Source organism: Rhodamnia argentea, chromosome 1 (genome assembly GCF_020921035.1).
Source record: "Rhodamnia argentea isolate NSW1041297 chromosome 1, ASM2092103v1, whole genome shotgun sequence".
Classification (NCBI taxonomy): domain Eukaryota; kingdom Viridiplantae; phylum Streptophyta; class Magnoliopsida; order Myrtales; family Myrtaceae; genus Rhodamnia; species Rhodamnia argentea.
In genome coordinates, this window is record NC_063150.1 from 23,157,661 (window position 1) to 23,184,050 (window position 26,390).

At 43.0% G+C, this 26,390-nt stretch overlaps 3 protein-coding genes and 1 long non-coding RNA gene across 6 annotated transcripts; all 4 read right to left on the reverse strand.

Moving 5' to 3' along the window:
• Window positions 1-785: 785 nt before the first annotated feature.
• Window positions 786-22,113, reverse strand: LOC125313872. Its single transcript, XR_007197559.1, has 3 exons — window positions 21,652-22,113; window positions 5,104-5,111; window positions 786-797 (listed from the first exon to the last, which is right to left on the reverse strand). It is a non-coding gene; the product is annotated as an uncharacterized LOC125313872 (long non-coding RNA).
• Window positions 826-3,447, reverse strand: LOC115750260. Its single transcript, XM_030687482.2, has 4 exons — window positions 3,390-3,447; window positions 3,115-3,303; window positions 2,731-2,901; window positions 826-2,575 (listed from the first exon to the last, which is right to left on the reverse strand). Exons 1-4 carry the CDS (start codon window positions 3,430-3,432, stop codon window positions 912-914), a joined length of 2,067 nt encoding a protein of 688 aa, XP_030543342.1. The 5' UTR covers window positions 3,433-3,447; the 3' UTR covers window positions 826-911.
• On the reverse strand, window positions 5,617-10,544 carry LOC115750292 (ATP sulfurylase 1, chloroplastic-like). The gene is made up of 5 exons (XM_030687556.2): window positions 9,672-10,544; window positions 7,461-7,866; window positions 6,583-6,843; window positions 6,351-6,437; window positions 5,617-6,008 (listed from the first exon to the last, which is right to left on the reverse strand). The coding sequence occupies exons 1-5, from the start codon at window positions 10,184-10,186 to the stop codon at window positions 5,871-5,873; spliced, it is 1,407 nt and encodes a 468-aa protein (XP_030543416.1). The 5' UTR covers window positions 10,187-10,544; the 3' UTR covers window positions 5,617-5,870.
• Window positions 15,526-25,308, reverse strand: LOC115750334 (pentatricopeptide repeat-containing protein At5g43790). Of its 3 annotated transcripts, XM_048274755.1 has the most exons (3): window positions 25,114-25,308; window positions 17,794-17,900; window positions 15,526-17,719 (listed from the first exon to the last, which is right to left on the reverse strand). In XM_048274755.1, the coding sequence occupies exon 3, from the start codon at window positions 17,507-17,509 to the stop codon at window positions 15,719-15,721; it is 1,791 nt and encodes a 596-aa protein (XP_048130712.1). In that variant the 5' UTR covers window positions 17,510-17,719; window positions 17,794-17,900; window positions 25,114-25,308; the 3' UTR covers window positions 15,526-15,718. The 3 variants fall into 3 exon arrangements, with proteins under 3 accessions (XP_048130712.1, XP_048130710.1, XP_030543476.1); XM_048274753.1 differs by lacking the exon at window positions 17,794-17,900; XM_030687616.2 differs by lacking the exon at window positions 25,114-25,308 and having other exon boundaries at window positions 17,794-17,901.
• Window positions 25,309-26,390: the final 1,082 nt, after the last annotated feature.

The following is a 26,390-nucleotide window of genomic DNA, read 5'->3' on the forward strand; positions in this document are numbered from 1 at the left end:
TCCCATCTTTGAACTGATGAAGAAACTTTCTCCAACGTTTGGTCCAAGTTTGGACTCTGACCAGAAGGGTGCTCCATATGAGAGAGCTGAATTCGTGACTCCTGCAGGTTCACATAAGATGAAGAAACTTCTCCAACGTGTGGTCCAAATTTGGACTCTGACCAAAAGGGTATTTCATATGAGGGAGCAGGAATTGAACCAAGAGAACTTTCCCCAGAAATTGTCTGGGAAACTCCGCACAGGAAAAGGTCATCTTTGCTTTTGCAGAAAGGAAAATCCTTGCCAGCCTGTTTCGCACTTATTTATGTCGTGTGATCTCTGGTGTCTCTTTCTCGCCCACGAGGAGAGGAGGAAATTGGCATTTGGGAAAAGTTCTGTTTTGGTTCACATTACAAGTCACTTCTCTCCCATATTAAGGATGATTGAAAAGGTCAAGCATCAGAATTTTCGGGGCAAGGTTGTGTAGCATCCATCTCTTGAATCAGTTGTAGGACCTTTCAATGATGCAAGTAAGAAAGTTTGCACTTTTAACCATCTCACAACAGACTTCTCACCACATCTCCAACTTTTCCAATTTCTCAAAAAGTCAAAAGCAATACATTCCCAGAAGCCAAAAGAGGTATGTCAACTTATACCTATTTAGACACGACAGGAGATTTTGCCCATCACAAGGAAGGATCATAAATAATTGAAAAAAAAGTAAAAAAACCAGGAAGAGAAACCTGCACCTAGCCATGGTTGCAACACTCATTCTCGGTTGGTTTATCCCAAATACTGACCGACCAACTTCATCAATCCTCATATCTGATTGCACTGTTTCTTGGTAAACTGAAACGAAACTCTCCCCCCCAAAAACAAAGTAAAAACAATCAAGTAATGGAAATCCCCATAAAGCTTGCTGTTTTATTTCTTCAGTTGATAACAGTTGCACAGCACATGCAGTTGCCAAAGAGGGAGGACCTAAGCTTCCTCTTCTCTTTACCTTTTGGAGAGGTTGATCCAACTTCTTCTGTAGGGACCCCCCACATTGCCTTTGCCTTGCTTGCCTTAGAGTCAGCTTCTTTGACCGCTTGTTTCTGTGAAGTGGCGACTGCACAGGCTTCTTGCTTTTCGTCATCTTCTTGTTCTCTCTTTGACAAGCCTAGAAACGGGGTTCTCGACTTCTCGGAATCGCTTCTGTCCATCCTGACAGTCTTCTCTTCCAAGCACTCCACTTGCTTGGCTCGATCACATCGACCTTTCATCGACGTACTCCTGAATGTGCTTCTATCGGGGAAGAGCAGCGGCGTCTGATCCGACTCTTCGCTCCTTGACCCAATAAGGAGATCGAAATCGAAGCTAGGAAATTTCTGCAGCTGAGGATGGATGTGTGTGTCACTGTAAGACTTCAATCCTGTGCTTAGGCTACCCGAAATTTTCTCCAATTTGGTATCGGCACCAGGAGTCACGGGCATTTGGCACTGTTGCGATTCACTGTTGCATTGATTCCCTGAAGCTTTAGTCGCTGATACAGGATGCGAGATAATTACTGGGTAGTCAAAGGACGAGAAAGAATCACGGATATATGGAGAATGTACTGGGATGAATTGTTCTATGATATCTTTTCTGCTTGTTTCATCTGCAGTGGCCTGTGAAAGCTCTGTTTCCACATGTTTGTCTTCTATCATTTCCCTTTCAGTCAGTTCTTTCTCGTCATGATTGATATCTCCAGCTTCTGGCTCTACTGAAATTGGCATGGAACAGTCTTCTCCTTCAATGGACTCAAGAAAGTCCTCCGATGCCTCGGCACATATCGCATCCCGACAACCATTTTCCGTAACATCAGTTTCCGTAACTTTACATTCCTTGTCACTTGGGCAATCCAAAGGCACTTCAACTGTGTTTCCTACATCATCAGTTATGGTTTCAAGTCCAACAACCATTTCGGAGACATCCTTTGCCTCGGCCATCTCAGGTTGAATGCTGCACGGTTCATCAGAATGCCCAACTGGGCCACCATTGTCCTTAATGTTATTTTCATTCACGAGTCTACTGCTTGCGAACTCAATTTCTTCCATGACAAGGCCACTTTGGTCCTTGAGTTCCGAAACTTCTGGATGAGAGTATAGGGAGTGATCGGCCACAGAATCTTCAGATTGCAATGTGGAACCACCGACTGTGGTCGCCTCATCGATCTGTTCTTCATGACCGAAGTTCAGAAAGTTTGATACTGTTCTGTCTTCCAATCGACTTTCATTGTTAATCGTCAACAGCTCAGCATTGGATGCTTTATCATCTTCGACTTGTTCTTGTTCAAATTTTAAGTGTACACATTCAACGTCGGCATCAGAGAGGGAAGAAACATTCATGATGATCAGTGTTTCGGTCTCTAGCATTGGATCACTGCCCTCATCTAGGAATGTTGAAGTTGATCCTAGAAAATCCTCTCTTGATACTTCCGATCCACACGCATCTGATGTCGACGCGCTAACTTCGACCTTATCTAATCCAATTGGATCGGTTTTAACTCCATCAGATGTTTGAGTTTCCGAATCACTCAATACAGTGAGAGTGGAATTTGTTTCTCCTTTTTCAACTGTTGAATTAGTAAGCCATAAGCTAGTGAGTCTGTGAGTTTAGTCCTATGCTCCTATTTTTTAATGGAATACAATTGATTTGAAGCTAGTTTCCGCCCAGGGGAAGTGAAGTAGCTATTATGGTGCTGCTAAACTAGTAGATCGCATTACTAACCTTCTGTATCAGCAGCCTCAATACTTAGCTGACTGTCGCTTTTGTCACGCTCGCCAATATCTGATTCCATTGAAGGCTTCATATTGTCCGGATTCACCGATAAAAGTTCCAGCTGGTCTTCTACATATCTATCATTTACTTCATGTGTCGCTTGAGAAAGAACTGGAGGGTCTGTAACGAAGATTCAAACTATAGGTTTTAAAACTTCACTGAGAAGAAAATAGTCGGCTTAACCAATGTAAAAATAGACTAGGAATGATAAACTACATCCCATTCCTGATGTTTCAAACAAGGATTATCCCGTGTAAATTGCCCAAGAGACGATGATGGCAGCAGAACTTTTCAACTATAACTTCTACAGAAACTAGTAACTACTTTTTTCACCTGATATTGACTGGTCGACATGATTATCGCCTGCGATTGCACGATGGAAAGCCAAGTCTTCAGCTCTTTCATGCGAGTCCTTGCTGTCATCTTCTGCAATCAGATGACCTCCTTTCACATCATTTTCCTTGACAGTCTCCTGGGAAGATCCATTAGGAGCATCGACCCTCACGCTCTCCTCCTTGACTTCTGTGGAAGGAAAATAGTCATAGTGAATATAACCTATGCACGAACACAGAAGGTACATAACACAGAGCTAAAAATCGACATAATACCTTTGAGAGAAGATGTGTTGTTGTTGCCCATCTCATTCCCCATGTTCAGTTCCTGATATCCTGCAATATAAACTAGGCTGGTTTAGTGTAACGGTCAACCGAGATGAGTGGAATATTTCCAATTATAGGTTCTTGATAAAAAAAAGAACCTTTTTTTTTACTACAATCAGACCATATGAACTTCCTACCATGAAGTCGATAATGATAATCCCATGTGAATAGCCGTGTAGCTTTGAGGACATCTTCATTTCTTATGAACCTGACTGAGTGTATTAAAATGGCGGCTACACTAATGTTTGCTTAAAAGATAAGCCTCGATTCGGGTCATCCGACAGCGGAGCAGACGGGAACTGCTAAAAGCCTCCAATGTTACCTTCTCTCTCTTTTGTTTTTTTTTTTTTTAACTCTGTGCACCTTCTCTGATATTGACACTCACTAGATGATAAATCATTAGACGCTAGGCATCCGCCAAGGCATCTTTAACTTAATGAAAAGGCTTCAGTTTCATCAGCCGGGTATTGCCATTTGCATTCTAAGTTCTAACTTTGGCCTGGGCATATCATTGTGTCCCTGCCAACTTTTTTCAAGATCCAGGCAACTCTCAGTCTGACTAGCCCCCTCTACTTTTGGCCCCATAGACACCGCACTCGAAGAAAGTGTACATGGTATCGTCACTTGAATTCAGGCTCACTACAACTTCCGGGCGCAGGCTCAGTTCACATTTTGCAAATGGATTGGAAGAGACATGTTTTGGACATAACTTCTGCTGTTCAGACCATAAAGCTGGTCTACATGTGCCCCCCAAAAACTGGAAGAATCTTGTGGCTGCACATTAATGAAGCATCTTATAATACGAGAACACCAACGTTATAATCGGTTAGTCCATTATATCATATCTTTGAGTGGTCGGAAAACGTTTCCACAGGTAAAGTAGAGAACAAGGAAGCTTTCTAATATGTGAATTGCAGATTAATGTATAGGCTCATATGGTGCTTTTTTAGCTGTCATTGGGGTACAAGGAATCATGGCCCTGATCTGGCCTTGAAATGGTGGGTCTTCTGCTCAAGATTTCTTGGTGTTAAAGCCTCAATTCTGAATGCAGTGTGGCTAGATCAGATGCTTTGGCTCATCATATCAGTGCTTTGCCACTGGAAAAAGCTGAACTTGTTAAAAGAAAAAAGTTTAACTGGACCCTCCCAACATTCTTCTTATTTATTAACCTGGATGGAGTCCCTACAGTACTTGGCTTTGCACATTAGATTAAACACTCGGAATGATTACACCATTTTACCTCCATATGGACCAGATTCTCTCTCGGTTAATCCGATCGATTTCGTCACATCTCGAAAGAGCAGTCTTAGTTTACGGTCAAAATGAGGATTACTAAGGGAGCTAAAGTTTTCAGTCTGTTAAGGAATTCCATAGCAAATATCAACAGGGTTTTTGGGGTGAGTTTCAAATGTTTGCAGCAAGATTCAAACTGTGAACGGTCACTTGGGTCGCCAGAGTGTTTCAGAATTACTCATTACAGATAGAGATAACCGAGAGGAGTATGCCCTTTTCATGCCGGACATCAAATGCAAAGACACAGTCAAATCAACTCGAATCTTCGAAAATGAAGTCAGTTTTTCCCCCCATGTCATGGCACACGATCGCATAGGGTGGGATGTAATTATGGTGGCTAGTAGCTGATCTAAGTTGGATGCTTTGGCACTATTGCTACTTTGCATAACCATCTTGTGTTGAACATCACGAGAACCCAGAGAGAGGTACCGCTCGTTGGGGAACAATTGGCGGATCCAAGCTGCCTTCTTGTGGCCCTGCTGTATTGCTTCAGTATTGAAAGCCTAATCTCTCCCCGCTAATTTAAGAGCATTGTGTGACTCGTGGTTCAGATGGATTCAAACTAATCAGCAATGAGACAGAAAGGACATAGCTACAGTGGCCCTGGAATTTTAACTATCTAAGCAAGCAGAAACTCTCAATTGAACAATCCGCCGTATCACTGCCATGAGCAAAGCTTTTTCCTAACCTAGCCTAAAAATAGGCCTAGAGTGATGCATTATGCCCAAAGATGCATCAATCCTTTGGCCGATGGCGTCATGTGACATGAGAGCAAATCCAATTCTCAGATCAAGTTTCAATATGAGCAGGACCGTTCAGGTGTCGACGAGAGCCTTCGACCCCTCTACACGCCTGAACCTAAAGTAACAAGGACCAGAAATACACAAGACACTATCTGCACTTCATTAAACACCAAACACCATATGTTACAACAGGCTCGCATGCACGCGACAATGAGCACTCCCAATAACAATTCCAGGCAAGTCTTGCATATATTTATAGCTGTACCAATGACCTGCTTGGTTTTTATTTCGAGAAGTTGAGGTGTAACTCTTGGATCTGGAGCACCCAGGAGTCGAGAGTTTTCAGATTTCCTTCCACACAAATCTAGTACATAATCATACAGTAGGTCCTGTCTTAAGCTGGAACAGCTTCCGGAACTTTGCCGTTGTCTGCGGGCGCCAGGCTGTCATAGTAGTCGACCAACACTTTCCAACCACCGGGGCACATGAAGCCATCAGGTGGGCTCTCTTTGTTCTTCGCAAGTGTTCGCATCTGAAGGATGGAAGCAAGCCATGTAAGTGCAATTTCTAACAGTCGGGAAAGAAAAAATGTAAGAATCCTCTTTTTCCAGACAATTTGTGAACCATCGTTAACTGAAAGACTATTGTCTCAGAGATTATCCTTACATCAAACTTCCGTTGAAAGAAAATATTTCCATAATCACTGCTAATCGAGGACAAACATAGCTACAGTTGAATTGATGGGTTTACCATACCAAATGTATCCATCAAGTCTATAGATCTTCTTTGTCACCCCAGTTCTGACATATCAACTATTTTAAGGAGCGGAAATAACAACATTCCATATTTGTCAGTTCATGGGTACGAAAGATACCTTGGTGCCCGAAATGAAAAGGAAATCTTGAGGCCTAGAAGGATCAAAAAATGCCATTTTCCCTTGTGTTTTGTCGTAAGCAGCAACCTGAAAGTCAATAAACCAATTGTCGTCAGCAATATCAACGCACAGAGGAGGAAGCAGCAATGATAGCAGAAAGAAGGAAACACCATATCACCAAAAGATGACAAATGCAACTCGAGGACATCAGTAGGCGAGAAGGTGTAATTACCTTAAATGGAAGAATGTTTAGCCTCTCCAGTCCAGGAGCCATGCTCAACACCTTCTTCCCATGGTCAGCATCATACAAGTCTCGTTTCTCAACTGGATGGCCCATACCAGCTGGGTCTCGACCAACAATATAGAAGTTAGCCCCAGCATTGATCCTAGCCTTTGCATGCCACTGCACCTCGGTCGGGCCAGCATAGTGCATGGGAGAAGGGAATATTGAGACAACAGTTGTCTCAGGATCAAGAACACCATCCTCAAGCACCTGCGCAGGCATGTTTCCCTAGTGTTAGAACCTGCTCCCAAAAATCTCAATGGAATTGTGATGTTTAGGCCCAGGGAACCAAATCAGCGGCAAGAGCGCGAGAATGTGAGAAAACTGAATTTAGGCTCTGTCATTGCAATTACATGTAACCACGACGACAATTCACCTTTTCCATCCTCAGTGGAGAGACAGTCAGTGAATATAATTACCATTGATAAACCTCACCTGCCCCTTATAAGCATGTTCACTCTTTCTTGGATGCAATGACCCTGGCTTGAGCAACAGGTAACTCACTAACTCCTTTTTCATTTTGCATGAACTTATTGTTGAACGAAAATCCAGAGTACGTTATTTCCAAGTCCATTTTTCTTCTATAAAGAACAAATAGAGAGGATTATCCTCCATCGAGGATGATTTATTGGCACGATGACTTATACTACAAGGAGAAATGGTAAGTTGTAAAGAGAACAAAAAAGGCAACACGCATCTATGTATATCTACCGAAGACAACATGGATCTGTTATCATTAAATTATATTATCCATCAGTTTCTAAGGATTCTAAGCTTTTAAAGAAACGGCTGTGCACTAAACTAATACTTTATAAACTACAAAGTACCTTCTCATGTTGCTTCATTCGCCAGCTAAGGGGAACATCATCAGCCTTTGTGAAGCCTCCCAAGGGATGAAGAAGAAGGATGGGATTCTTGTACCCCATCTCGAGAAGCCGACGGCGTGTGTCAGTCATCAGTAGGGCATGCCCATTGTGGACTGGGTTCCTTAGCTGGAAAGCAAACACAGCATCCGCATTCCGCCGAGTGAATTCCTCACGGAGATTTGCGGGTGAGAGTCGGAATCGATCTAGACCATCCTCGTACTTGATCGGTTCCAACACCTCTAAGTCGCCCCCAATCAACCAGTTCCCTGCATTGGTTATGGCTTCTTCGACATAAGGCAGACCTGGTGCAGTGGTTCCCCATGTCCTCGCAATCCGTTCTTCTTTAGGGTGCTTGTAAATCTCAATGCTGAAATGACGCAATCAAAAAACAAAGAGTGAGAAAATATCAACAGTTAATGTAATCTGGAATGAGAAAACTCAAAGACATGTCATGCTCTACCTTGGAAATATCAAGAATCACAAGATATCCATTCTAGCAGTTGCAGCGAGGAGTTTTTGTAAGCTCAAAGCGGCCCATCAATCAAAATGCAAAATGCCAATGGGAAAAAGGCACATGAACAAGACTATTCACATGTAGTGAAATCTAGTCGATGAAAGCTATCGTGTGATATTGACAAAACTAGATTCGACCAACCATACAGCACGAGTCATTTAGTCAGGATCTGTTATGAGGATGCTCAGAAGGTCCTACAAACAGAGTTTCCTATTTAGCTGAGTGGATGGTCAGGATAGCTATAAATGACAAAAATGGAGGGAGGTATGAAGACGCCAAAGCCCTTAGTGAGCTCGAGTCAATCACACCAAAGGCATGCTTCGATTTCAATCGTCCACCCAGCTGGAGCGATTTTCGACAGTTTAATATGTCCATATCAAAGTCAACACCAAGTAGTACACATGGAGGTTGATTTTATTTAGTGGAGAGCGGAATTTCCGAGAACACTGTTGATAAGCCCATGCCGGCAAGCCGAATTTGATATTTGAACTTAGTCACCTAACAAGCAGGAACTTGGACTGTTTTCTGTCCAAGTTCATTTCCAACAATTTTATGTAGCGATGACTCTCTAAAATTTTGTAACCAGATCAGAAGAGAAAAATTGTCTTACAAATGCATTCTGTCAAGTTATATTTCTTTTCTGTGGTCAAATATCTACGTTATATTTACATACCATATCAGAAGCTACATACATATATTATATTGAGAGAGAAAGAGAGATAGATTCGAGGGAAGCAACCTGATTTTCCAACACTCCAACCAAAACAATTGTTTATCCAACGCCTATTCAAGATGTTTCCGAAACTCCATTCGCCTAACGACTAATTACGGCTATAGATCACGGTCCTGGACCAATAAGTACCAACGACAGAATTGACACAAACAAGCACTTTATTGGTCCTGATCCGACATTTCAGTAAAGAATCTTTCATGTCAATAGAGCCTTGAGCACGGTATTATTTCGTTTAAAGGTAATTTCACATCCACAGACAGGAGGTCACTGTACCTGATAGCATCACCGGTCATCTACTCTTTCCTCATCTGGATTGGTATAACGGCTATCCACTTATGCCTAGTTAGTACTGCAATCAACTTTCTAAATTCTCTCAACTCGTACAGATAACGCGCGCGTTCGTGTGCATGTCAATTCTCCAAACATCAAGTAAACTTCCACCTATCAGAGCCTTCAAAACGCCGGTCTCATCAACTCAGCAAAGCATATGACAAGGAACAGCATAAGCATATGTTTCTGCATCTAAATGAACTCCCGATTTTCATGATCCATAACATCCAAATTGAAGAAGATTGACAAATTCTTAAAGCCCCAAAACTCTTCAATCAAACACAAAAATCAACCGCTATCAAATTACAAAAACCCATTATCCATTATTCACCTAAAAACTCGAAATATAGTACCAAATTCCTGTCTCAAACAGAGCCATATTATTAGTCTACATTAACAGTACTAATACAATGATAATGCTACCCAAGGAAAAAAAGAAATGACGATGAGGTCGCGCATGTGATATTCTCACTCTAACTTCCAATCCTATTGAATATTAGACTTCGAAAAAAGAAAAAGCAAACGCACAAATTAGAAAGGAGGACCAAATTTTAGGAAATACCAAAGATTACATTCTTGAAAGAAGATCACTCACTTGCTGAGGATGGCGGTGGGGTTGTCGTTGGCGTCGAAGAGCGCGACCTTGCTGGACTCGCCGATCATGTGCCGGTCGGCGTCGTCGACGGCCAGCACGATCGGGACGGACATGTTCACGACCGCACCGTCGGCGAGACGGAGGGCGTTGAAATGAAGAGTTTGGAGGAACTCGGACTCGCGCATGAAGCCTCGGAGCGGGCTGGCCCACCCCTCGCTCAGCACGTGGACCCACTCGAGGTCGATCCGCGACAGCTTCACCCGCGGCAGCGTGAGGCTCTCCCTCGTCCTCGCCCGCCGCAGCGGCTCCTCCACCACAAGCTGCGCCAGCCGCCCCCCATCCGGCTCGATCAGCCCCGACCGCACCCGGAGCCCCGAGCCGCCGCCGCGGCGTCCCGCGGAGGGAGGGGAGAAATGGGTGCGGAGGGAAAGGCTCGGCGGGTGGGGGCGGAGGCCGTGGCGGTGGCCGTGGGCGGCGGGGGCGGTGCTGGCGAAGGCGGCGGCCATGGAAGCCATGATTGGAGTGGGAAGGTGAAGATCAAATTTTTTGAGCCGGCAGCTTTATGCGGGGCGTATCATCAATCAAACGGACCAACCAATAATTAAATAAAGGGGAAAAATGGAGACACTACAAATGAAAGAATATGATATTTTGGAGGGGGGAAGATGGTGGAGATGGATGACGAGAGATTTCGTTTAAGTGGATTTAAAGCGTTTGGTGGAGGTTGAGCTGGACATGGAAAACGTGAAACACAGAAGAGAGAGAGAGAGAGAGAGAGAGAGATAGAGAGAGAGGGGGATGTACGACGAGTGTCTGCTCAGAGACTTTTATAAGAGAAAGAAGGTGGTGGTGGTGGCGGTGGCGGCCGGCGGTGGTGGCAGGTGGAAATCCGGGGAGGATGAACCTGGACAACCTTAAAGTTTGGAGCTTTGGGGTATTCGATTTCGATTACAATTACTGCTTAATTCCTCATCTGGTGTCGGTGTTGCTCTCCACATCCTCCATGTCGCAAAAGTGGAATGCCGAAAATGCCCCTCGTCAAAAACGTTCCTCCGTGTTTCCGTCTCGCCGGGACGTTTCGAGGAGCGCGTGCTCTATTTCGAGGTTCCGCATTTCCAACCCTTCGTTTCATCTCTTATTACCTATATTCTATTCGTAATTGTCAAATGTTTCTATCGGTTCATTCATCTCAAACCTGAAATTTTTTCTAACTTTTTACAAATTTTCACCCCACGTGAGTTTTCAATATTCTATTTGGAGAACTTAGATCACCTAGTATGAAATGGATAACCGATGAAACATCCTAGCACCAATGAATTGAATGTCCTGCGTAAAATGGGTTGAACTCTCGATTTTTGCCCAAGTTGGATCCTCTACAAGTCAATTGCGTTGCCAAAGATCCATCACTTGCCAATGTACGATTTTACGGCGGTTTTGCTCACCCGATATTAGATTTTTCATCAAAATTAGATAACTTTTGTTGAATTTGTTGCGTGGCACAAATGAATGCACTTCTTACGTGGAAGAGGCGTGCTTTAACAGATTAATTACATCTCTGTAAACTTACTAAACTTTGTCGAATGAACATTTCGAAAATTCAAATCTAATCGTAGCGATTTTTTTACTTTCATCCAAATTTGCAGCTCACACAATTTGACTCTTATATTTTGTGAAACACCCGAAACCCTTTTGAAATATACAAATATTAACGTGTATAATAATACCTCAATTGGGGCGGGAATTTTCAAAAAATAAATTATTTATTGAGTTTACATCTTTTTGAAGACAAAGGGTAAAAAAAAAAAAACTTTTTTGGGTCAAAACAACAACTCCCATAATGCCATATGAGCAATTATCAACCCTAAAATGGTGAGACCAAACCTATAGACTGCATTCCATGATCCAATTACTATAGCTAATTAAACAAACATTGGGGACAAGATGGTAACTTCACACAAGGATAAGCTTTCCCTAATAGTGGCACCTAGTGCTAAAATCAGAGAGGCCTCCCTTCTTTTTACTGCATTTTGCTTTGATTATCTTTGTCAATTTATTTATTATCTAAATTTATATATTATAAAAAAATAATATATATTTAAAAAAAAAAAAGGATGGTGATGGTGAGTCAGCTTGGCCTGTTTTTATATGATTCGTGGAATCTTCTTGGTTTGATTTCTTACGAGATCCGTCAAAAGAGACAGGAGGATTCCTCCTTCCTTTTTCAAACCTCATGTCCCCAAGTGAATCTTGCTCGCTTTTCAGTCCACGTTCAGGTCGGCTTGCGAATTCAAAGACAATATAATCGTCTCCTTTTTGTCTTATTTTAATAATTATTTCTCCGTACTCCGTCGTCGTGTCGGGGCGACGTCGGCGATTTACGGCACGTTTTTGTTGCGGTAACGGTCGTTAAGTTACAGCTCTATCGCGAATTGATTATCCCGTTACGATACTTTCTTGCACCGATAATTAGTGTAAGCGCTAGTACAGCAAAAACCGTGATATCTATCGTAATTATTATCCGGGAGGCATGTTTTTGTTGCGGTAACGGTCATTAAGTTACAGCTCTATCACGAATTGATTATCCCGTTATGATACTTTCTTGCACCGATAATTAGTGTAACTGCTTTGGACCAAAAAAAAAAAAAAAAAAAAATTAGTGTAACTGCTATTACAACAAAAACCGTAATATCTATCGTAATTATTCTCCGGGAGATATTTGTTTTCGTAATAAATGATCGGAAAGGTACTGAAAACATGGACCAACGACCATTTACATGCCTCTATTTTAATTTAGAAAGAGAATAACATTTTTTGTTAAATAGGAATACAAGGGTGATTGACGTGAAGGTGCAAAAATAGTCTCCAAGGCCTAGAATTTCTAAAAAGTGGTTATATTTACATGGTCATTAGTTGAAAAATGAGATATATTATGATAGTTTGCACGTTTTTTTATTACATTTAAATCGTATTTAATTAACAAAGATATAATATATAATTATCTATTAAGTTGTAATATCTTGATGATATATGTGAGGTATTAGAATCAATATCAAACCATAAATAAAATATTCATTTTGATGTAATCGCATCCTACGTGCATAATAATAGCCATGAACAAATCTCTAATAGGCATACGACCTAAGAGATTTGAGGTGTGAGGGCGCTAATATCATAGATACGAGGTTCGACTCCCACGCTCCGTAAAGAGCGCGAACAAAAGTCAGAGAGATGAGATATTGTATTCATTAATCATAATTGACTTTACAGTGCATATTTTTTTTATTTTGGCTAGTGATTGAGACGGGAGTACGTTAAGTCAAGATTATATACCCAAACCAAACAAGAACTAGCACAAAAGGGTCGTATTCTTGTTATAATCATTTGAGAAAATAATTATAAATGGTTACAACAAACCTCCGCACAATCATAGCTCACTCAAATTTACTCAATCTTAAACTTATCAAAATATGTGATAAACTTATTTCTTAACTCATATATGATGGACTATTTCGACCACAAAAAAATAAAAAAAAACTCATATATGATAGACTAACTTCTTATATAGGTTAATGATATTAAGTAAATTGGTAATAAATAGTATTAAATGGATCACGAATGAGTCTACAACTTACTTAAACCTAATACACTTTTGCATTTTCTTTTCATTCTCTTTCGTCCTCATTCAACCTTCGCTCGCTCGCTCGCTCGCTCACTCACTCCACACTTTCACATCAGTTTAGTGCGAGTAATCCTAGATTTGATTAAATATAAAAGTGTTTTACGAATATGAATCGAGTCGAGTATATGTTGCACATGAATCAAGTATTATATTTACATCGCATAAAATGGATCATAAACGGGTTAAACGGATCTATTGGGGTTGAGTCATTCAACCCCGACCTACTCAGTTTGGTGGGCTTATTCTTAATATAAAGAATACAGTTTTCGATCTCTAAAATGCAAAAGATAAACAAGAAAATGAAAGAACACGCGAGAAGCAACCTAATCGTAATTTAACTTACTGATTAGTTAAGAGCATGATTAGGCCTAAAAGCAAACTGGCATTGACAGCTTGATAAAGAGACTTGTCCATTAATAAAGTTCTATATCCGAATCTTCATGGGTCGCTTCCCATATCTTTCTAGCTCACTATACCCGGTCAAAAATCCCAGAATCCAAGCACGGCTCAGTTCGTCTCTCGAGCCAATCGCATGTACCTCGAACCTCCCAAACCATCTGTCATTGCCACGAAATTTCGAGAGCATATCCCGGCACGCTCCCTCATGATATTCCCGACAACGTTGGGGGTCAACCTCGTATTTTTCGTTTAATTTTGTTTATTTTGTCAAATTGTATCCCAAGGAGAAGTCCTAATCACGGTAAAAAGTGGGCACCCATTTTTCTAAAGTTAGTCAGCATTACGTTTAGAGTAATTTAATTTAACATCTAACATGATTAGGTAGGGTTACACGAATATCACGTGGTTTTCGCTCATTTCGTCGCCGCCGTGGCTAGTGTTTGTCATCTCCTGAAGTTGGGCTTGTGTTTTTTAGGGGATTAGATCGTAAATAGGACCTTTTTTTTTTTTTTAATTGGGGTCGGAATAGTTCATTTCATTCATAGCTTAATAGAAATAGATATTCAAGAGTGTCCCAAATCATAACACAGCAGAGACCAAAAGGGAGGGGGGATTAATAAATCAATTCGGACTAAGAGAATCGGTCCTTAACATGCCCATTTCGGTCGTACTCTTAATTGAAGGAGGCTTGCTTAATCATAGGCACTTCCACCTCCTTTTTCAACCAAAAATCTCTCAAAATGTTACCTACAGCTTGAGCTGACTTATTAACCACAAATACAACTACCTCTCGTAATTTTCCGGCTGCTCGTAATACCTCCTACATTCAAGAGACGCGACTAGATTTTCGCGGGATATACTAGAAAATGGATCGACAAATTGGCAAGGTATATACATACACCTATTGACGTCGATACCAAATTTAATCGTCAAAACATTGAGACGGCTGTAGAAAGAAGAAGGAAGAAAGATCCTGGGTGTCCAAACTTAGGCTCCCACGCACCTTTTGTTTAAGGTGGATGTCAACTGAGCATAGGATGGGGGTCTATGGACACCTTCGGTCATAATGGCTGGAACCACACCACTTACAGTGATGTACTCTGAAAACTATTAAAAGCGAAAAAATGAAGTCTTTACATTTTGGGATTTGGGGCTTTATTATTGCCTCTTAATTTCTTTTTCTTTTTTTTTGTATGTTCAATATCTAGAAATTACAAAATTTACTAAGTTAGGCGCATCGTGCAGTAAGCAATATCCTTGTTATTCGGGAAAAATGTCGGAAAAATCCTAAACCTATTGCATTGTTGTCAATTTAATCTTATACCTTTTGATTGAGAGCTAGTTCAATCTTTATGGCTAATTTTTCTTAGATATTACCAACATGGACGCCGGTCGATCTACATCGTATCGCCGACGTTGTTGTGAAAATTTTTAAATAATAATTTAACAATTTTCAAATTTTTATTTCTTTTTTTTTTCCTTTCTATTTTTCTATCTTTGTTTCCTTCTTTCCTCCGATCGTTGGCAAGGTTGTCCCTTGTTGGCAACCGGAGGAAAAAGAGAAAAAAGACAAAAAATAAAAAGGAAAAAAAATTCAAAAATTCAAAAATTATTATAGTATTTAATAAAAAATATTTACGTCAACGTTAGCCTTGCCATATAAATCATCTAACGTCCACGTTTACAATAACTAACCAAAATTAGCCAGAATAGCTAAATTGGTTCTAAGTCAAAAGGTTTACGTAGAAATTGGCAACAATACAATAAGTTTAGTACTTCTGCAACACTTTTCCTATCATTTTCGTAGGCCTCAAATTTCTATTAATGTAGCAATGGAATGGAGTATCCAATGTCACCAGTGTTGACGGTTGACAGAACCAAAAAGCTTTGCATATCAAACCATGATCGAATACGAAGAAAATCCTCTCTGGCTTTCCTATATACAACAACTAATCACACGATTATTGCTTTACCAATAATCCGAGCAAGAGCAAGTCCCCTCCCTAAAGTAATGGAAGCGACTTCTATCTCTAACTATGATTTCTCTGTTGTATATCAACGAAATAAGCTTGGTACTCGCATGGCAGTCACTACAGACCCGGAGGTTCTTTATGACCCGGATAGGAACGCGGGAATCGGACGCAATTAGAGCAAGAGCAATCGCGAGCCGCTCACTGTGGTACGACAAGGCGTCTTCCTTCTCCTCCTCCTCTATGTCGAACAGCACATCTCCAGTACTTGGCTTATGACCGTATGCTCGTAATGCTCTATTTATATCATCAAGCTTGAAATGAACCTCATCTGACCGTGGGTGAGTTCGGTCACCAGTAAGGAACTCGTGCATGGCACCACCGATCTCCACCAAGCTGCTTCCGGGAAACTTATTGACAGTACGATCTTTCATGAGTCTCCTCACCTTATTCACATCTTCCCATCTGTTCATTCTAGCATACAGATTAGATAAGAGAACATAGTTCCCGCTAGTCTCGGGTTCTAACTGCAATAACTTTTTAAGTGCAACTTCTCCCATCTCCAAATTGCCATGAACTTTCGCAGCCCCAAGTAAGGATCTCCAAACAACAGCGTTTGGCTTCATGGGCATGTCCCTAACTATTTCTTCAGCTTCCATTAGTTGTCCAACTCGACCAAGAAGATCAACTAAGCAACTATAATGCTCAAGTTTGGGCTCGATCTCGAAAATCTCTTTCATAGAATTGAAAACTCTCCGACCTTCTTCTACCAACCCAACATGTGAGCAAGCAGAGAGTGTAACTATGAAAGTCACATCATCAGGAATTAAGCCCTCAACTTTGATCTTGTCGAACAAGTCAAGCGCCTGATGCCCAAAACCGTGGATTCCAAATCCGCCAATCATCGCATTGTAGCAGAATACATCCCTTTGAGGCAACAGAATGAACAATTGGTAAGCTAAGTCCAAACATCCACACTTGGAGTACATATCTATGAGCGCGGTCGCCACAAAGAGATTCAACTGAAGATTGTGCTTTCTAAGATATGCATGCACCCAGACACCTTGAGCTAGAGCACCCAAATTAGCACATGCACTAATGACAGCCACTAGGGTAACTTCGTTAGGCCTTACTTTGGAGCCTTGAAGTTCTCTAAACAAATTGAAGCATTCTAAGGACAAGGTGGCAACCCCATCAGTTAGGACTCCATCACAGGTGGAATCATTATTACGTGCATAAGCAGTTAAGATAGAGTTCCAGGTAGCTAAATCTGGATTGCTGATCTCATTAAACAGATGTCTAGAGGTACCCACCTGCCCTAGTTTGGCATAAAAAACAAGCAAGGAAGACTGTACAAAGTGATCATAAGGCGGCTCAAGGAACTTCAAGACATGGGTGTGTAAGGCTCGACCATGCTCCGCCCACTCAGAAGATCCACAGGCCTTAAACAGAGATGGATAAGTGAAGCTATTTGGTGCAATCGTCTTGTGACTCAGAATACGGTTGTAAAGAGAAAAGGCTATGTGAGTATGATACTTGTGGTTGATTATTGAAGAGATGAGTGTGTTGAATAAGAAGATTGTTGGGTGTGGAATTTGATTAAATATGGAGAGCGCATAACTTAAGGATAAAGCTGATGATATGAGAAGGATACGGCTGAGGGGGTATGTGTGGACTGCCAGACCCGATGTTATGGCTTGTGCATGAACTTGCTTAAAGGCCCTCAAGGTAATACATTTATCTAGAAGTTGAATAACTGGAAGAGTGGATAAAGAGGATAGGGGGAACATGAACTCTTAATTCTCAATAATGGTCTCACCAGGTCAATTTGATACACCGATTAGGAGTGGAGAAGAGCGGAAGTGAGGCAAGTAAATGCGAACAAATAATGCCTCCTCAAATTTTGAGGACTTGCCGGACCTTCCAGAAAGTGGATGGCATAGTGGACTTTTCAAAGATCTGCACTCAACTTCTCCAGGGTAATGCTGAGGATAGAATGCCTGGCAAACAAAGATAATTAATTTGTCAAATTATATCACAAAACGGGACCAAGAACTACACAAGTGACACCCACCATTGACAGTTGATACTAGGATTATTCATTCCGTGTAGGACGGTCAAAAGGTGAAGAAACTCTAACAGAGGATGCCTTACATGTAGCTCAGCATTCCATTAGCAACCCTAAAATTAGTAGGGGTGAGCGGTTCCATGTTCTTTCCAAGTTCCACCTGGAACCTGGAACCTACCCGTCGGAACAGGTTCCTCATTTTTTGGAACCCGGAACCTACCCGTCATACCTTGGAACCTGGAACCTATCCTATCACAGGTTCTGGGGTCGGTTCCGTGGTACCCGAGAACCTATCAATTTCTGTTATTTTCTTTTATTTTTTCTTTTTTAGTTAAGCTAAATGACAAGAAACGCTACAACATCTAAGAGAAAGTAGAGGTGAGTGATTTTAGACTCGTACAAGGTTACATTTAGAACCCGAAACCAATCCATTAGAACACGTTTATCATTTTTTGGAACCCGAAACCTAAAAATTTATTTGGCTCCAAATTATACACTCATCATCGGATGCCATAGAATATTATATGATCGTGCAAAAACATATACCAAGAAAAATATAAAAATTTATTTCGGAATCTAGGGTTCGGGTTCCAAGTTCCGGATAGTGGAACCTGGAACCTACCCGTTGGAACAGGTTCCTCAATTTTTGGAACCTGGAACCTACCCTGCATACCTTGGAACCCGGAACCATACCGGATCCTACGGGTTCCGGTTCCGGGTTCTCGGTTCTACCCTGGAACCATGCTCACCCCTAAAAATTAGTCATCTTGAATTCAAGACAACCATCAAGTCAAACACATATGGTACCGTGCATTACGTCTCAAGGATTGCAAGTATATTCACGGCGCAAAAACATGCCTAAACAAGGCTAAGGAGATTCACATTCCATTTATGAAGTCCATAGAGATCGGCATTAATAAGGATAGTTATCTATTAGTTTCTATCTAGAAGGATAGCCATCAATTAGTTTACATTTATCAATTAGTTTCTATCTATAATTGATATTCATATGTGTACTCGGCTATTTAAGAGGCCATTACGTTACACTAAAGAATCAAGCAATCACAATTCTATTCCTACCTCCCTTCCTTCTTTCTCCTTCTCCCTCTTTCGTTCTCGCTATATCAACTATTCTCTTAACAATTGGTGCTCTCGTCGACTCACACCTCCACCATGCCCGCAACACGTTCTCAAGAGCAAGAGGCCCAATTGCAAGCGGTGCAACAACTCGCCAATGATACTGCTGCAGCTGTTGAACAATTGCGACAAGATCTCGTTACCTCTCAAGCAAATCAATTGACCGCCGAGAGCCTCATGACTCTCTTGGACAAACGTGACCGGCGTCTCAAGGCTATCATCCGAGCAGAACCATCACCACCGCCCCCCTCATCCAATCCTACGGCCTGGAATTCTCGGGAGTGGCCCATTGAAACCCACCCATACGGATGAGAGGCCAACGCAGGGCCCGACACCACGCCTCATATTTCCGCGTTTCTCTTCGGGTGATCCGTCTGTTTGGCTTTTCAACGTAAGCCACTTTTTTCAATATTATCATACTCACCCCGAGGATCGACTCTCGCTAGCGGCAATGCACCTCGATGCTCCTGCCGCCACTTGGTATCAAGGATTGGTGGCTGAAAATCTTCTACCGGATTGGGATGCATTTACCCGCGCTATCCGTCATCGCTTTGGCCCCTCCGAATATGAAGATGCAAGCGCCCTTCTTGCCAAGTTATCTCAAACGGGTTCCGTCCTCGATTACCAGGCCGCCTTTGAAAATCTTGCCGGCAAGGTACGTGGACTCACTCCGGCACACTTACGTAGCCTGTTTATTTCGGGCCTGCAGCTTCGGGTGCGCATGGCTGTCCAAGCTCACCGCCCGGTGGACTTACATGATGCCTTCGCATTAGCGCGCATGTATGAGGCCCGGTTCGGCGAGCCGCGCAACCGGCCGTTTCCACCGCACCCTTCGGCATCTCGTACCGCACAACCACCGCTTCCACGGCTTCCCGTTAAACGTCCGTCCGCCGAAGAGATGCAAGTACGTCGTGACAAAGGTCTATGCTTCAACCGTGATGAAAAATTCGTCCGCGGGCATCGTTGTAAGGGGTGTCCGACCCTTTTATATTTGGAGGGTTTTGACGACTCGGATGACGTCTTGCTGCTAACCGAAAGTGAGGCCACCGCAACCACTCCATCCGAACCCGAAATCAGCCTCCATGCTCTCCCGGGTCAACGATCGGCCAAATCCATGCGCATGACGGGAACGGTGCGAGGTCGGTCGGTTCAAGTGCTGGTTGATGGGGGAAGCACACATAACTTCCTCTCTACGCGCATGTCCAAGTTTCTTGCCTTGCCGTTGTCGCCAATCACTCCCTTCCAGGTGTTAGTAGGCAATGGTGATGCCCTACGATGCTCGGCCGTATGTCGCGATGTACCCGTACTCCTTCGGACCCATTTATTTACCATGGACCGGTTTGTTCTTGACTTGCAGGGGGCCGATATTGTTCTGGGTGTCCAATGGCTAGAAACTTTGGGGCCGGTCCTACCAGACCACGCAAATATGACGATGGAATTCCAGCACCATGGTCAACCAAGACGGCTGCAAGGTGACCCCTCTCTGCGTGCACTGGCAGTCTCCTCTTCGGGCCTTTTCAAACTCATGGCGGCCGATGGTGCAAGCGCATGCTACATGTGCTTATCCGCCTCTTCATCGGACCAACCTCCGGCGGACATGAATGCCGACATTCCTTTATCAGCACAAACGCTTCTTGCGGAGTACGACGACCTATTTGCCCAGCCAACCGGCCTTCCACCGGCGCGTGATGTCGACCACCGGATTCCCCTCAAAGCCGGCACCGAGGCGGTCAATGTCCGGCCTTACCGTTATCCACACTACCAAAAAATGAGATTGAACGCCTAGTCACGGAACTCCTTCGGGATGGAACCATTCGTCCAAGTCGCTCGGCCTTCGGGTTCGCCGGTCCTCCCGGTCAAAAAGAAGGACGGCTCCCGGCGCTTCTGCGTCGATTACGGGGAGCTTAATGCCGCCACTATTCGAGATCGATTCCCCATTCCAACGGTTGATGAACTATTGGATGAGTTGCACGGCGTTGTCATTTTCTCCAAATTGGATCTGCGCTCCGGATATCATCAGATTCGGATGGACCCCTCAGACATTCACAAAACAGCCTTCCGAACACACCACGGCCACTTCGAGTTCCTGGTAATGCCCTTCGGACTCACCAACGCACCATCCACCTTTCGGGCATTAATGAATGAGGTATTCCGGCCGTTCCTTCGTCGGTTTGTTGTTATATTCTTCGACGATATTCTTATTTACAGCAAGGATTTGGCCCTTCATCTTGATCATCTCCGCCAAGTATTTGCCACTCTGCGTCACCACCACCTGGCGGTCAAACACTCGAAGTGCAACTTCGCCACGCCCACTATCGAATTCCTTGGACATATTGTTTCAGCGCATGGTGTCTCCGCTGATCCCGCAAAGCTTGAAGCCGTACGAGAGCGGCCAATCCCAACTACGCTCAAACGGGTTCGCGGCTTCTTGGGGTTGACCGGCTATTATCGTCGTTTCATCCGCCACTACGCGACTATAGCCGCCCCCCTCACGGACCTCCTCACCAAAGACGGGTTCGCGTGGGGCGCACAGGCCGAGCATGCCTTCACCTCCCTCAAAGATGCTTTGAGTCATGCCCCGGTATTGGTACTGCCTGATTTTGCCATTCCCTTTATTGTGGAGACCGACGCCGCCGGCGTAGGAATTGGCGCAGTATTGATGCAGCCCGAGCATCCGGTGGCCTTCTATAGCCGGAAACTCTCCCCCCTCATGCGTAGCAAGTCAACTTATGTGCGTGAGTTGTTCGCAATACGATCGGCCATCCAAAAGTGGCGTCAATATCTGCTCGGGGCTCATTTCATTATACGGACAGATCATAGGCCGCTACACCATCTTCTTCAGCAAACCATCCAAACACCAGAACAGCAATAGTTCCTCTCGAAATTGGTCGGCTTTGATTACTCTATCGAATACAAGCCGGGCAAGAAAAATGCAGCGGCGGATGCCTTGTCAAGGGTTTACGACGATGTCAACCAAGAATGTGCACTTTTAACATTGTCCCGTCCCGTGAATACCGACCTCGACACTCTTCGTGCCGAGCTACCGCTAGACCAGCATACAAAGAGCATCATCGACGACCTCCAGCGTGCACCCGACTCCCGGCCCGGGTGGTCTTACTCATCAGGTCCGCTCCACCACCGTGGCCGCTTGTTCTTGCCGGCGGACTCCTCCCTCATGCCCTTACTTCCGACTGATTATCACTCAAGCTTACACGGTGGCCACTCCGGGGTACAACGAACCTTTCGGCGCATCTCCGCGCATTTTCAATGGGACGGCATGCGCAAGGACATCGCCAAGTTTGTCCAAGCATGCGATGTTTGCCAAAAGTGCAAACCAACCAACCATCACCCCTACGGGTTACTTGAGCCCATTGCTCCACCCGACTCATTATGGACCGATCTCTCTATGGACTTCATCACACATTTACCACCATCTGCTGGATATACGGCCATATTAGTGGTCGTTGATCGTTTTTCCAAGGGGGCCCACCTCGCTTCACCGCCGCCACGCTACACTGCGACCAAGGTAGCCCAAGTTTTCTGGACTACAGTGGGAAAATTGCATGGTATACCTCAATCCATTATTTCCGACCGTGACCCAATTTTTCGTAGTGCCTTTTGGAAGGAGTTGTTTAAACTCCAGGGAACAAAGCTACACTTCTCATCCGCTTACCACCCGCAATCGGACGGACAAACGGAGCGTGTTAATCGCTGCATTGAACAGTTTCTCCGTTCATTTGTTCATGATCAACCCTCCAAATGGTCCAAGATACTTGGATGGGCGGAGTACCACTACAACACCACGTTCCAGGCTTCTACGGGTATGACGCCCTTCGAGGTGACATTCGGCAGAAAACCTCCCTCCCTCTTGGCCTATTGTGCCGGCACCGGTGCCATCGAAGCGGTCGATCATGACTTGCGCTCACGTGATATAATCTTATCTCAATTACGTGCCAATTTATCCAAAGCTCAAGCGGTCATGAAAACCCGTGCAGATAAGCACCGCACCGATATTTCTTTCAAACCGGGCGACATGGTGCTTCTTCGCCTTCATCCTTATCGCCAGTTGTCGGTTCGCAAAGACTCAGCCCACAAGCTTGGGCTTCGCTACTATGGTCCATTCCCTGTGGAGGAACGCGTAGGACAAGTGGCTTATCGACTTTCATTGCCGCCTTCCGGCCGCATACACCCGAGTTTTCATTGTTCACTACTCAAACCATATCTCGCTTCACAATTCACTATGGTGCACCCACTCCCGGATGCAGTTGTTGATCACCAACCCATTCACAAGCCACTAGCAGTTTTGGGTCAACGAGTTATTATGAAGGACTCTAAGCCGGTCCCACGGGTGTTAGTTCAATGGCGGGACCTTGCGCCCGAAGACTCTAGTTGGGAGGATGAGCATCTCTTGGATAATGCTCGACTTGAGGACAAGTTGTCTCTCTATGGGGGAAGGAATGTTACGTCTCAAGGATTGCAAGTATATTCACGGCGCAAAAACATGCCTAAACAAGGCTAAGGAGATTCACATTCCATTTATGAAGTCCATAGAGATCGGCATTAATAAGGATAGTTATCTATTAGTTTCTATCTAGAAGGATAGCCATCAATTAGTTTACATTTATCAATTAGTTTCTATCTATAATTGATATTCATATGTGTACTCGGCTATTTAAGAGGCCATTACGTTACACTAAAGAATCAAGCAATCACAATTCTATTCCTACCTCCCTTCCTTCTTTCTCCTTCTCCCTCTTTCGTTCCTGCTATATCAACTATTCTCTTAACACTGTCACATGCAAGAAAAACACAGCAACTGATCTTCATCCTGAAGCAATCATTCTATTTTCTGCTCACTTTTCCTGATTTCATTGACAAATGGGAAACAGAAAGAGATCGAATGGAAAATAAGACATTAGGAGAGTCACATAATTAAAATTACTTCTTCCCTCTGAGAGACCCACAGAACTGTGAATAATACAAACAGATTTGTGGACAAGGGCAAGTCATTTCCAAACACACATCCTACTTAAAAGAAAAGACCCCTGGCTTTTGGAATCCACAGTGTTTAGCAGGGTACAAAGGGACTATCGGGAAAGGAGAAGTACAAGAAGAAGAGTGGCCTCAACAATATAGTACTACATATTTTTATCAGCGTCTGTCTAACAGCATCAGTCAAACTTGCGCAGCTTTGCCAACCACTGTAGCTTGTTTTCAGGGTAAATAATCTAAAAAATGCACACTGAAGTAAGTGCTAATTTGCATAACTGGATCCAAAGAACAAAAAGAAAACAGCAAAGGTCATGCTCACACGGTTCAGGTCTAATTCTACTACATTTATAATTATTATTAAATAAAACAGAAAAATTATCACTTATTGCAGCTCAACTAGGACAATGGGCCTTAGCAGCAAGCAAAAGAAATTTCATTTTGATGAAACACTATATAACTGAGAATGAACAATTTCTGCTTGTTCCAGATGAGATACTCTACCGTATCATATATGTCAAGTTCCATATTCACGATATTTTGGCCATTTCTCTTGGAATTTTCCCTGACCCACACTACAAGTGCCTAAAACAAATACTACTGTTAGGTCAAACATGCCCCATCTGAAAGAAGAAAATCATTTGCTTCTCTGAATAAGCACACGGATTGATTATTCTCATCAACAACTTCATATCTCAAATGCATATCTTTCATGTGATCTCTGATCATGTATGATTGCAAGTACATGGTGCACCAAGAAAACTCCGATAAGCTGACTCCAGTATTGATCAAAGAAGGGCATGTAACAATTGACAGGGGGTATCAAAGTAAGCTGAAGAATCCAGCGGCAACTCCCAATTTGCAATATAGGCAACAGAAAATTCTAGGAAGTATGCGAAATGATCATAAGTCATTTTCCAAATTGAAGATCATCATGCTAGTCACCAATCGAGATGGATCTATTCTTTCAGAATTAGACACACGTACCTTTCTTTTTGAGTATTTGAATACAGATTTCTAGTGTCTCTTGAACTTTTTCATGGAGCAAATTTGTGACAGTAAACAAGTGAGAAATAATTATCACGGCACGAATAACTATCCACTTACCAGAGCATTTATTTTCAACTCAGGCATTTTCACAAGCAGTTTACATGCACAACAGAAAGCATATGAAAACCGCGCCAAAACCGCTGCGATTACCTTACAGTCCACACCTTTGTCACAAAGACATGTTCAGCGGCACCAGCTAAATGACCCATCAATACCATCCATCGAATAAGCACAATCGCATAGCAAAAAACTTCCACCACAGCCACCAAATACGTACAAGGAAGCAAGAAACATGGAACAGGGCAACAAATAGTCAATTGTCCAAGCAATTTACATAATTTGGACAAGTGTTCACAGAGTAACATACCCATTGGAAACTAGCGACGAAACAAGCCGTGTCTACATGGTATCGGAATTCATCACCGGAAATTAGCGACGAAACAAGCCGTGTCTACGTGCTATCGGAGTTCATCACCGGAAACTAGCGACGAAACAAGCCATGTCTACGTGCTATTGGAATTCATCAGTGCGGGTGACTTCTTGGATTTGTTGCATCATCTTCACTTACAACGAGAGAGAGAGAGAGAGAGAGGCCAAAATGGCGCGCGGGTACGCAAAGGGCTATTTGGGAAAGGAAAATCCTGAGGCAGCTTTTTGGAAATGAAAATGGTCCATGGAGATTTTTGGGGGCTAACTTTTTCTTCACCTTAGCACCACTAAAAACCTTAAATTAATACACATACGATAAATTTATTTTAAATTAATTTTTGAAGAATGAAAAACCTTAATTTGGTACACCCATTGTATATTTATCCAAAACTAAATTTTGAGTCACCAAAAAATCAAAAAATTATACATGCATGATATATTTATCATCCATTAACCTCCATTAAATTTTACCGTGAAATTACTGATTTTTTTTTTATAACTAAGGTTTCGCACTTTCAGCGAGCTTCGCTCAACCAGCGGTGGAGCATGACTAGTCCTCGGCCCCCACTTAAGACACCGGCACCGAGGAGTTTCGAACCCAGGACCTCTCGTAAAAAGAACTAAACTCGAACCAACTCGGCCACCGATCGGTGGGTCCGTGAAATTACTGATATGGATAACATATAGCAATAACTCACGTGGAAATTCATAGCTCTCTTCTTTTTTTTCAGGTCGCGTTTTTCTAAAACCACTTTCAATTGAAACCATAATTTGGTGATTCGAATAAGTGTGCCGATCAAATTCGAGAAAAAAAAAATCAAAGAAGAGAAAGATTACTAGAGATAAAAGTATACTCAAACAAATTTCGATGCGTAATCACATAGACGACGATGAAGAAGAAGACGATCTAGGACCCGAGGGAGAGAGAGAGAGAATGAGCCCTACTCGTTTTCAAATTAGGGCTAACCGAAGAAATAAAGGGAGAGATATAGTGGTGA